The sequence below is a fragment of the Pleurodeles waltl genome, chromosome 3_1, assembly GCF_031143425.1.
Source record: "Pleurodeles waltl isolate 20211129_DDA chromosome 3_1, aPleWal1.hap1.20221129, whole genome shotgun sequence".
NCBI lineage: Eukaryota > Metazoa > Chordata > Amphibia > Caudata > Salamandridae > Pleurodeles > Pleurodeles waltl.
In genome coordinates, this window is record NC_090440.1 from 245,357,049 (window position 1) to 245,370,315 (window position 13,267).

Sequence of the window (13,267 nt, forward strand, 5' to 3'; positions counted from 1 at the left end):
GGGACGTGACCGCCAACAGAAGACCGCCAACAGAAGACCGCCACACAGAAATGTGGGTCGTAATTCTGGGGGCGGTGTTCTGCTGGCGTGGCGGTGGAGGTTGACCAGTCTCCACTTTCCCGCCGACCGCCAGTGTGGCTGCTGGCGGTATTCCGGCGGAACGCTCCCAGCGGTCGGAATACGCACAGCGGCATACCGCCGCGGTCGGCGGTCTTTACCGCGGCGGTAACTCGGCGGTCTTGCGAAAAGACCGCCAAGGTCAGAATGAGGGCCAAAGCCTAGATTCACAGGGGTTCGGTCAGTGCATTGTACTTACGAACAGAACACAGTATTGCAGCTATGAAGAACACGGCGCGTGACAATGACCAGCTCGTGGTCTGGGCCATGCTGGACGCCGGGTCTTGGGAGACTCGCCAGCAGAGTCGCTGGAACAAAACAATGAAAGAATCGTTAATAGGTTTGTCAAGTTTAAGTGGCATAAAAAAAGCTTAAAACATAAATGTGATCTTTTAAAGAAACATCTAGCAAATTAACACAGGATACTACTCATGAAATATATTTGTACTTCGTCAATAGCTCATATTCTAAAACTGTGTATAAGTCTACTCCAAGAAGCTTCCCTGAATCACCAATAGGCTTTTCCCTGTTTATATTTTTACTAGTGTAAAACCTCAGGAAAAAATATCAAATCTATGTTAGAATATCTCAGGTTCAATTAATACTTGCCAAATCTGTTACAAACATGTCAACACTATAGGCAATAATGCAAACCATAAGGAATTGAGGTCCATATTTATGGGCTTTGTGGCGAAGGGCAGGGTAGTGAGTCACCTTGCTGCACTGCCCTGTGTCACAGGGAAAGGGCAGGGAAAAGCTGTATTTATCTAATACCCTGGAAAATCCTCCCTGCACTGGTGCCCTCTTGGCAGCTTAGAGCCAAAGAAGGCACCCTTGCAACTCGGTGCAAGGGTGCCTGTGACACCTTCCTGCACAAAAACGATGCTGAGATACTGTTTCCTCTTTCTATGTGTGCTACAGAATGCAGCACACATAGAAAGAGGAACAAACAAGGAACAATAAAGATATTTCTCCTCGTTGTGCCTCTTTTGGGGAGGCGTATCTTTTTGGCACATTTCCAGGTTTACAAGTTCTTGTAAATCAGGGAATGCATCAAAATCCATGGATGTTGCATGGGAACACCCACGTAACACTCATGGAAACACCTTCCTGGTGCAGAGTGATGTAATGCAGCGATTTGTGCTGTGTTACATTACTCAAGATTTATGAAGCCACGCAGGGTCATTCAAGGTAGCCTTGCATGGCTTCATAAATCTGACGAAAGGATTGCTTCACTCTTGCTCACGTTGCGTGGCGCAAGAGTGACACACATCAGGCCATAATATGGCCCTGAATTTTAATAAATCATCTTGAATGTTAAATACACTCTCTTTATTCCATTGGTTGGTCATTTTAGCAAATTATTTTATATTTCATATCTCAAGTGCTGATTACCCACAACCTTTGTGGTGGTTATCGTGGGCGTTCAGGATTCTGTACATAGATGTTCTTTGTAACATAATATGCGACACAAAATCACACTCATTAAGTCATACATTAACTCACTCTCTCATAATAACGCACCTTTTTTGCACAACTCCTAAAGGGAGGGATCTCCATTGTCAGCATGCCATCCATTACACAATATGTGCATGTAATCTCTTGTTGCAGAGCACTCTCAATGGAAGGTTGTCAGAGATGGTGCAATGCCAAAAGAAATCCGGCTGTACTGGAATTTTCACACATGTTGTAACCACTCATTCTTCTACAGTTACTACAAGTGTAAATGTTGCAAAAAAATGTTGATGTGCTTGTCTTCATTGTTCAGTGTCTGACAGTTGTTTCTGAATGTGTGAGTATTCTTTCTCTTCAGCTCTCGTTTTTAAGTAGGAGACTACTAATCTTCGCCCTCGGAACCTCCAATGGCGTATTGACGTTTTATTTTTCAAAAGCCCTAATTTTCTTGATTTTCGCTCTTGTGCGGTTCTACCTCGTCCTATTCTTCATAGTCTAGCATGAAAAGTCAAATTCACCACTTTTGCTGCCAAAGGCACTTAAAAAAATAATAATAACAGTACTGTTTGCTATGGATATTTTTCAATTTAATGTTTTCTTTTCAAACTGTCTGATGTTTGCCCTGTTGATACAGCACCCCACACCCTGAAACATTTACCAGACCTATCACGTTTTATGGCACCTGTCTCAGTCTCTATTCTCACAAATGTATCTCCCACAACATCTCAACAAAGTCCTTCACTCTGCAGTTACACACTACCTACACTCATCAATATATCGATATGCTCTAGCTGACAGTAATTTAGAAAGAGACAGGTATTTCTCACTCCAAGATTCCACGAGCCCCATATCTCTTTAATGATGTTAGCAAATCCCATATTTGCAACACTTTGATGCATATGAATTGTGATCTTTTTAATAGATGTCTTGGTTATCCCATTCTGAGAGACCTGCTATCTATGAAAAGAGCATCTCAGGAGACCCTGGAAAATCAGTTACAGCATTATTGGCATGCGATTATCTACGCCTATCTGTGCCGAATACTACACAGGCATGGAGGAAATAGGTAATTGGCTTGGTTTGTTGCTGCCAAATTAAACAATTTACATTCTCTGTGTTGTTTATTTGAATTGTTATGTTAGCAGACTAGATGAGACTTCCTTCTACAGGTTTGCTCAATCACAGTCTGACTGAATTTCAATAAGCAAGAAGTAGATTCTGCATTCCTGAGAATTTAGATTAGGGATGGTCAAGGTTTAGGGCATTCTGTGATAAGACAGATCCAGAAGGACCAGGCACTCAGGATAAATATGGCAAATACGTTGCATTACCTTGAGTGCATCATATAAATTGCCCAGACACTTTAGCTGCTATTAATTTATTGGGTCTTTGTGGTCACCACAGAAAGGGACCCGCCACATGCAAACCATATGCAATTGTGGGACATTCCCTGTGTGTTTGCTAGGCCTCGTCCCTTCCCTAAAGGAACACAAGCAAACCCCATACATGGTTCAGCTGTATTGAGCATCTTCAGTGAGGCCCAACTTGAGTTCTATAGTTCATAGGAGATAGACGATTGTTGTGTCTGTGTTATCGTTCCTAGTTGGAATGATATGGCCGGTGTCATGAGGGGATTCCAAGGTCTATGACGTTTGGAGTCTCTTTGTGTCAGTTGAGCCTCGGTGTCTTGCTAGACGGACCTGTTTCCTTTGTACCATCTTACTTTACAATAAAGAAGAAGATCTACATTCATGTATTCCGGGTTCTTCATTTACCACCACCACTACAATCTGGCGACGAGGATGGTGAAGGTGTAGTGGCTGACCAGCATTGTTTTACAATTTACGGAGATGGCTAACCTCAGCCGCGTTTCCTGACAGATATTCCGCTCGACCCTGCTTCTTCTGTCCAGGTGACTTTCATATTTTTTTTTGTGTGGAATCTGCATTAAAGCTATCCATTTACGCGCAGTTAATAAGGTACGCGCAAGCCAAAAACAAAGATACGTGCGAGCGGAAACCGTTGCTTCACACTCGCGTTTCCAGGGAAACAGAGACGCGGCATCCAGGAGTCCGTGTTGCCTTGCCAACGGTGATGCTCAGCAGGAAATCAATTCCTCACGCGTGCGTCTCCTGGGAAACGGAGACGCGGCATATCGGAGGGATTCGTTGGGGCCTATTGGTTTGAAAACATACAATAAAATGCCGAAGGGTCCTATGAGTGGGGACGTATGTGTTTTTAGTGCAAGATCTTGATAAATATTTTGTGCCTAAGGTTTGCGTTGGAATTGTTCGATACAAGTCTTTCCAGAGGAAACAAGAGAAAGCGGAGCCTGTGGATGACTATGTTGCTGACTTTAAGAAATCGGCCCTTGACTGCAAGTTTGGTGCAATCCATGATGACCTTATAAGGGATCAAGTGGTCATGCATGGAAACAATCAATCTATTCAAGAAAGATTGTGGATAAATGGTGATTCTCCACTGGATGAGATCTTGGCTATAGAAAGGAAGGTAGAGATTTCTGAAAGGTGCGTTTCAGAATTAAGATCAACAGAGAAAAGTGGTGATGGTGTTTACAAAGTGGTGAATCGCAGAATGGTGTAGGAGCAGAAAACTCCACAAAGTGGTGATGGTGAGAGAATATGTTACAGATGTGATAGTAAGGAACATCTGCGTACGCTAAGACATGTCCAGCATTAAAACTAAAGTGCAGCAAATGTGGTATTGTGGGCCACGTTGCAAGAGTATGCAGAAATAAAAAGAAGATAGTTAAATGTATATATGAAGGTAACGATCTTATCGGAAGTGATAGAGAAGAAAAAACTGTCGAGTCCAGAGGGATTGCAGAGGATGGAAACTTCATTCTTAATATAACTGAGACGAATACCAGAGGGAAACCTGTGTGCATCATGGAAATTGGTGGGATCCCTATTACAATGTATGCAGACTCTGGCTCACCGTTCACCATAGTAAATGAAGATGTGTGGAACAAAACATTTGTGGATAAAATAGGCACGCAACTAATACAACCTGACATTCAACCTGAAAGTTATACTGGAGAAAAAATTGACTTATTAGGTTTCAGGTGGCTTTTGTTCTCTTTCAAAAATAGGAGTGCCAGAGGAAAGCTATATGTATAAAAAAAAAGGACCATCAGTTCTAAGCTGGAAAGATCAAGGACATCTACAAATGGTTTTAGATCCTAACGGCAAAGAAAAAGTGTTGGTGGTGGGTGAAGGGCATTCCTTGGCCACAGAAATGGAAGGCAAATTTCCTAAGGTTTTTGATAAACAACTGGGAAAATTAATCTGGTTTGAGCACGAAATCGTATTAAAGAAAGATGGTATACAAAAAAATCCATAAAGTGAGATTGGTGCCAATGATGATAAGAGAGGAAGTTTTGAAGGAATTGGAAAAATTGATGTTAATGGACGTAATTGAACCGATAGAAAGTTCGGAGTGGATTTCACATGTAGTAATTGCTCGGCGCAGTAATGGGAAGATTTGGTTATGCGTTGACTTAAGATATTTGAACGATAACATTGTTATTGATCGCTTTCCGTTACCGAAGATCACCAAGATGGTCTCTAGTCTCAAGGGTGCCTGTTGGTTTTCCACAATTGACTTATCAGCTGCCTATCATCAGGTTCCTCTGTCAGCGGAATCAAGAAAACTTACAGCCTTTATCACACCTTTTGGGTGTTTCCAATATAAAAGGATGCCGTTTGGACTAGCGTCTGCTGCAGCAGTTTTTTCAACGCTTAATGCACAAGTTGCTTGGGAAATCCAGGGGTGCGATGTGTTTTCAAGATGACATTTTAATATTTGGGAAAGATAGGAATGTGCATGATGGGAGGTTGCGACACATGTTGGAGGTGTTGGAAAACAAAGGTTTAACTGTAGAACTAAGCAAGTGTAAATTTGCAGAGAGAAGTGTGGAGTATTTGGGGCATGAAATCAGTGGAGAAGGGGTAAAACCTAAAGCGTCATTAGTGGATGCTATCGTTAATGCGTCAACTCCTACAACTAAGGTGGAGGTAAGGTCATTCTTGGGAATGGCGGAATTTTGCGCCAAATTTATCCTGAATTTTGCAGGTAAAGTTTACAACTTAAGACTATTACTTTAAAAAAATCACAGTTTGCATGGAATGATGTATGTGAATGAGAGTTTGAAAACATAAAAAGGGATTTGAGCAAAGTAGCAAATTTAGAGAGTTTTGACCCTGAATTGGATACTTTTGTGACCACGGATGCAAGTAATAAAGGACTAGGTGTCATTTTATCTCAGAGAGATAGGGATGGAAGGGTAAGAATCATACTGTTTGCTTCCAGGTCATTATCTCCATCTGAGGAGAGGTACTCAGTCATTGAAAAGGAAGCCTTAGCTTGCGCTTGGGCACTGGAACATTTCCGTGCATTTGTGTGCGGTAAGAACATTATAGTTCGGTGTGATGATAAACCTTTGATCAAATTACTCACATGTGAGGGTAGCGTGTTAGCTTCAGCAAGAATACTAAGGCTGTCCCTGTGCATGAAGGATTTCATGTACCGAATTGAGTATGTCCCTGGAAAAAACAATTTAATGGCAGATTATTTATCCAGATTACCAGGTCCGTTAGAAAAATGTGTTGACGATCCGTGGAGTGAATGGAGTGTTGCTCTTGTACAGGATTCTGGTAGACCCGCACTTAGTAAAGATTTTTGGAGGAAGGATATGGATGAGGATGCCATATTGCAATCTGTTTTAAAATTTGTTTTAGAAGGGTGGCCTAGGAAAGACCAGCTAACAGAGCAGTGTAAGTGCTTCTGGGAAGTTAGAAATGAACTTTCTGTAGTGAAAGATGTCGTTTGGAGAGGGGATAAAATCATCCCTCCATGTGGTGTGAGGGAAGCGATTTTAGAATTGTGTCATGAGGGCCATTTTAGCATTGTCAGGACCATATCGGTAGTTAAGGATTTGTTTTGGTGGCCAGAGGTAGACAAATCAGTGGAGAGATTCGTCAGGTCCAGTAAAGTGTGTTCTTCTGCTGATAAGAGTTTGTGTACCCTGAGACCACCAATGGAGCAAACATTTTTACCCAGGCAACCATGGGAATATGTTGCTGTGGATCTGTTGGGACCAGTTGGCAATGCTCAGGAATATGTGGTGGTTCTCATCGACTTGTTTTCTAAATGGCCTGAAATTGGAATAGTTGAGAGAGCTGACACTACCACTATGTTGGAGTTCTTAGACAGGGCGTTTTTATCTGAAGGTATTCCTTCTAAATTATTGAGTGACATTGGTGTGCAATTTGTTTCTGATGCTGCAAGGAAGTATTTTGAGAGAGTGGGGATCAAGCACAAAACCACATCCCTGTATAATCCAAGCGGAAATGGCACTGTAGAGAGATTTAATAGAGTTATCAAGGGTGTTATTCAATGTATTATGGAAAAGTGTGAGGATTGGCATACTGCTGTTTTCAAGGCGATGTGGGCATATAGAATCACTGAGAACGTAGCAACAGGATTGAGTCCCTTTATTATTATGAGGGGAAGAAATCCTAGAAGTAAACATAACCCTGCGTGGTTAGTTAATACTGGTGCTCAGCACTGGTCTATGGAGTTGGTGAGCGATTGCTTGGATAAGTCACTAGAAAGATCTAAATCCTATTATGACAAACTTCATCATGTAAAACCTGTCAAGATTAATGTAGGAGATTGGGTTCAGGTTAAGAAACCTTATAAGGTTAGGAAGGGTGAGAGTCAGTATTTTGGACCGGAACAGGTGATTGAAGTGTTGCATAATGCTGTCAGACTGAGTGATGGTAGGGTTTGGAATCTTAAACGTGTAACCTTGCTTGACAATGGACAAATCTTAGGTGCAATAATGAAGGTGTGAATGGTACGATGTATGAGAAGGGAAGGACTGAGTGGTTAGAGGACGAAGTGAAGGGTCATAGAGCTTCAGGAGAGGCAGAGAGTTTTCCTACCTCTGTTCAGGATAGTCCCGTCATTGATGGAGAGGAGGGGGTTAATGAGTATGAAGAAGGTGAATCTGGTGAATCTGACCATGTGAAAGGGTGCTCAGATGATGTGTCGGGGGAAGGAAAAAGGAAGGTGACACGTCCTTGTTGGCTGAAAGATTTTGTATTAGGGCACATAGCAGCTTCTTCAAATACCTAATTGGTAGCTATCTTCTGGAATATTATTGTACTACTTATGTGGCTATCTTCTGGTACATTATTGTACTCTTATGGTTGGCTCTCCATTACTTATCTTTGGTTCTCTTTTGTTTTTTTGTTTTTTTGTATTTTCGTTTTTTTTGTTTTTGTTTTTAGAATAAAGAGGTGGGGTGTGTTGTGTGTGTGTGTGTTCTCATTCCTAGTTGGAATGATATGGCTGGTGACATGAGGGGATTCCAAGGTCTATGAAGCTTGGAGTCTCTTTGTGTCAGTTGAGCCTTGGTGTCTTACTAGAGGAACCTGTTTCCTTTGTACCATCTTACTTTACAATAAAGAAGATCTACCTTCATGTGTTCCAGTTCTTCATTTACCGCCACCACTACAACGATCCATAGCCTACCAGTAAACAAAACATTGAGTTCACTATGTGTCACTCTAGCTCTGTCCTCTGGCTTCATTACTAGAACATATAGGGAAACCTTCAGGATATGTTCAGTAATAATATGATATGCGATTATTGAAATGTGAAACACACCGACATGAAGACCAAAAAAACAGGAATTTCGTTCTTCATGGAGGTAATCCCCAGTGTTTTCATGAATGGCAATGATGCCTGATTTGGAGCAAGGAAGTACTCACTTTGAGGAAGACGTAATATTAAAATTTTGTAATTTGTCATGTTTAATTCATAGTTCTTTAAGTGCCGCAAAAAAAGTTATTATCACTTCACACTGTCAAAGATTAATGGGACAAGGCTCAATACAATTAAATATTGGGCAAATGCCAGCACGTTTTCAAAATTAAGGCAACAAAGTTGTATATCTAAGAAAGATAAGCATGTGAGAAAAAGAAAGGGTATTGCAATAATTGCTCACAAGGATGATCTAGAACAATAAGTAGGAGTTACATTTCTCTGCTCATTTGTAAGGTTAAATGCAGCAATGGGTACCCAATGTCCCAATGTATTTCAGTGTTACAGTCAACCCCTAAAACAATGCATTTCTCAAGCAGAAGAGGCTCCTGTGAAGCTCAAGAACATTTTCACAAGCATAAGAGACACCTAAAGATGTCTAAATACAAGTGGCTCTGGAACTCGCTTGTGTTAGTAATGTCCATGTCTGCAGACTGTTGTGGGCAAGTATCCCTTTTCTGGTTGTCATATGATGCAATACGTTTATCACATGGTGCCTTAGAAACTTGTGTGAAATTAGCATTAATACCCACAATGCGCTGAACCAAGCTAAGCATTTCAACATTAAATGGTTCATCAGAAGTATACATAGTACAGTCTAGAGTACCAATCAATCTGATAGGAGCCCATCAACTGGTTCTTAGTGAAGCCTTCAAAGCTATGTGTTGTTAGAACTCTCTCAATGTGAACATAATTCAACCCTTGTCTGCCCCAGAAAAGTATACAAGGTGCTTGACTTGGGTTGCCTGAGCCAGTTCCTAATATTTCTCATTCCCTCAGCAAAGTCATAGGTCCATTGGAATCAACCTATATGAACAGATTCTAAAACTGGTACTATAATTCCACTGATCAGTTGATCTTGGACTCTGTGCTCAAGTCATGACCATGGTCTTCTGAACCTGAAAAGGTGGTCATTTGTAGCCACTTGTGGACGTTAGTAACACTTAGGATCAAAGTTGCATCAGCTTAAGAAGCATAGAACTAACACAAACTGAGGGGTGGAATGTATGAATTAAGTTATGACACTGGCAAATACTCTGGGCTGTGTTCCAGGCTATTGTTTTGTTGCAAAGCGCTGGAGTTCCAAGGGTTATAGCAAACAATGGACTTTCTGTTTTCTAGGAGAGCAACATCATATTCCAAAGATAAATTCAGAGGTGTTAAAACCATCTGCCACTGGGAGGTACTGACTATTTCAGTGAATTATAGCTCTGATGCCCAGCAAAGAAAGTGTGGGGAAAAAAAGAAATCATGACTTTGGAAGACAAATATGAGTAATATGTAGGGTTCTCAAGTGAGCCATTTCTTGCATAGAACATAAAAACTAGAAATTAGGAACATGGCCAACTGAACAGAAAGACTAGAAATTAGTGACATGACCACCTCAGCACTCATCGTTTCTCATTTCAACCTTGTCTGAATAAATGACCAGATGGGAATCAAGGCATTTTCATTTTGTAGGCTGGGCAGGAACAGAAAAAGTACTTGCTAGATAGTCTGTAACAACAGGCCATGTAGGTGAAAGATGCTCTTTTTATATGAAGGAGTGTGGTAATGAATATGTTTACTTTGAGATAGAGAGATAGAGATAGAGAGAAATGTTTTATTTATCAGGAATGATTTTTTTAAAATCTTGGGTGTATCTCAAGAGGTCTTTGGCATAAAGAGCCTCTTTTTTAATCCACTAGTAATATTGGAAAGGGGGGATCCTCTGGTATTCCCTGATCGCTCTAGCCAAGGGTTCAGTAGACACATTAAATAACAGAGGAGAAAGGGGACACCCTTGACGTGTGCCTCTTCCAATTCTAATTGTGATGAAAGGTTGCCATTCACCAACATCCTTTTGACTGGTGTCTTATAAATGGTCTTGACTGCTTTAAGGAAATGATAATCTAGGACATTCTGTCCCATTATTGCATATAAAAAGAGCCAACTCACTCTGTCGAAGGCCTTTGCGTTGTCAACAGTCATATTAGTCAGCAGGAGGTTAGTCTGAGTTGCAATATATATTGCTATCACAAGATCATGAGTCAAGTTGTGGAGATGTCTATTTTTCATAAAGCCCTTTTGAGTCTCACTGAACCAACCCACCCATTGACATTCTCTAATTTCTTTGCTAATATATTCGTAAATATCTTATAGTAGCTAATGAGTAAAGAGATCGGCTTGTATGATTCTCAGTTTTTAGGGGCCTTACTTGGTTTTAGAATGATGGTAATAGTGGCATATTTCCAGGAGGCAGGGCCTGGGAGAATAGTCACATATATAGCATTTGATAGCTTGCATAGAACAGGGGATAACTCTTCTTTTAAAACCTTATAAAGGTAAATCAAGGTGCATATTCTTTCAGCTTCCTCACCTGCTCTTCAATCGGAAATACAGAGCATATATTGGGATCTCTTTAGAAGCAACCTCAGTAGAAAAAAGCTAGGAAAATCCTGGTCAACTTTCACACCTATGTAGTAAAAAACTGATTTTCTCTCAGAGGCCCTGATAGCCAAGAGCTTTAAGGAGGGAGATTGGCATTTCTAAGGCCATCCTAAACCAGCAGTGGGAATTGGGGATTTATATACAGGAATTGAACTCGCTAGGTGCAACAACACAATTGAAGTTCCCAGCCACTCTCGGGGTAGTGTGGAATAACAAAATATTTAATTTCAGAGAGCCCCTAGAGGTAGAGAGCTGGATAAAGCAAATTAAATTGAAGAATTAGCTGCAGTGGAGAGGTAGATCTCAAAGGGTATGGTTAATTAGAGATTTTGGATAAAGGGAGTGTTGCCCAGGGAGGGAAGAGAGGGTATGTGGGTTGTAATTTCAAGTGGGAAATGTGCACGGGTGGTAGTTGCGAGGCCTGTTAGTCACAGGGTGGGGATCATGTGGGCGAAAAATACAGTCTTTATCAGTAACAAAGATAATGATCTTATGATTGTAATACTCAAGATAGTAAGAATATAATAAAGGAACTAGGTAAAGAACGTAACATAGCCTGAAGATTTTAACTTGGAATGTAAATGGACTTAGGGTAGTTAGCAGAAGGAGAAGGATCTTGGAATACTTAAATCAATTGCATAGTGACATTATTTATTACAAGAAACTCAATTACATCTGGAGGAGTGGAAGGAAATATTAAAATCTCAGAGATGGATTAGTCCGTTTACAGGTTCAGGTCAAAATTATAATGTGAAAGGGATGTCTATGATAGTGAAGAGATCGGTGTAAGCCTGTTTGGAAGAGGTCACAGCTGAACCAATAGGTAGGTGGCTGAGCATTAATATTAAAATATTTGGTGTGGGATACACATATGCGGCATACTACAGCCCCAACACAGAGCTCTTTCGGAGCTATATTCACACTTCGCAGGAAACAGGAACCATATAATCATGGTTGGCAACTTTAATGTTGTATTAGACTCCATTCTGGATAAGTCTACTTCTAGACCAACAGCTAATTGCAGGAAGATGCATGAGTTTATTTACAGGATGATGAATGACTTGGGCCTTTTGGAAGTTTGGCGTAGGAGCACAGGTCAGAAAATAGAATATACTTACCATAGCAGGAAGTATGGCTATGCCCGAGGATTCACTATGTCTTAATAGATTCTAGATTGAGGAAGAAGGTCAAGGGTATATTTCATCATTCAACACATTTGTCAGATCATGCTGCCATTCAATTGAAGCTGCAATTGGCTGACGCTGTCTTTCTCCCTAGGTGAACCCTTGATAGATCGCTATTAGGGGAGAAAGAACTGGTTCTGCAGTTGAAATGTGATACCCTAGACTTTTTTCAGCTCAATAAAGGTTCAGCCCCTGTTCAAGTTATATGGGACATATACAAAGCTTTAATTCGGGGGAGTCTGTTTATCCTTGCTGCCTTTAGAAGGAAAGAGAAGAATAATAGACTAAGGCGGTCATTCTGACCCTGGCGGTTGAAAACCGCCAGGGCAGAGTGCCGCGGAAGCACCGCCAACAGGCTGGCGGTGCTTCATGGGCAATTCTGACCGCGGCGGTAAAGCCGTAAAAGGCCTTTTGGCGGTCGCCTGCCCGCCCAGCGGGAAAGTCAGAATGACCGCCGCGGTCATTTGACCGCGGTGCGGTCTTCTGGCGGTCTCCGCCCGGCGGGCGGCACTCGCCGCCCTCCAGGGTCGGAATGACCCCCTAAGTGAGCTAAAGCATAATATAGCTGAAGCCTATAAGGCCTTGAATAGTTGCAAGGATGCCACTAGTCAAACCACTATTCCAAATTGCATTAAGGCGCTTAAGGGTTCCCTATCAGAATTCTTGGGAGGGTATACCCAGAAGAGATGGGAAGCCAGTAAGTTAGCCCATTATGAATATAGTGAGGGATGTGCGAAATTACTGGCTTGGAAGATCACGCAAGAAAATGTTAGGAATGCAATTAGGGAGTTAGTGGATAAAGAAACAAATGAACGCTGCCTCGAAGACTCCGACATTAAGAAGGATTTCTGCAGTTTTTACCAAAACGTATATACTGGAGAGGTTACAATCTTGGAGGCCCTCAGACACGACTGGTTTAAGGAGGATTTTTACTAACTTTAGATTTAGACTCACAGTAACTTCTCAACCAGCAGATTAGTAAAGCGGGGATGACAAAACGCTAGGTGGACTGAAAAAAGGGAAGGCATCAGAACCCAGATGGAATGCTAATATTTTTGCTAATATTGCATTTGCAGTCATTTGAACTGACTGATAGTGGAACTTTCAGACATTTGTGTGTTTTTTGAAGCACAAGCACAAAATATCTGCTTGGTAAAGTGGTAATGTGACTTTGCCTGTGCCTGCTCAAAACCTTCATCGTGCATCTATTTTACTGGTGTAACTAACAA

The 13,267-nt window shown here is 41.4% G+C and overlaps 1 protein-coding gene across 1 annotated transcript in view; it reads right to left on the reverse strand.

Annotated features, from left to right (window-relative positions):
* Positions 1-13,267, reverse strand: part of LOC138283997 (dual oxidase 2-like) — a 150,314-nt gene that overhangs the window by 126,134 nt on the left and 10,913 nt on the right. Inside the window, exon 2 of the mRNA XM_069222327.1 lies at positions 317-425. Within this exon, the coding sequence (XP_069078428.1) occupies positions 317-386 (70 nt within the window). The 5' untranslated portion in view covers positions 387-425. The remainder of the gene's footprint in view (positions 1-316; positions 426-13,267) is intronic.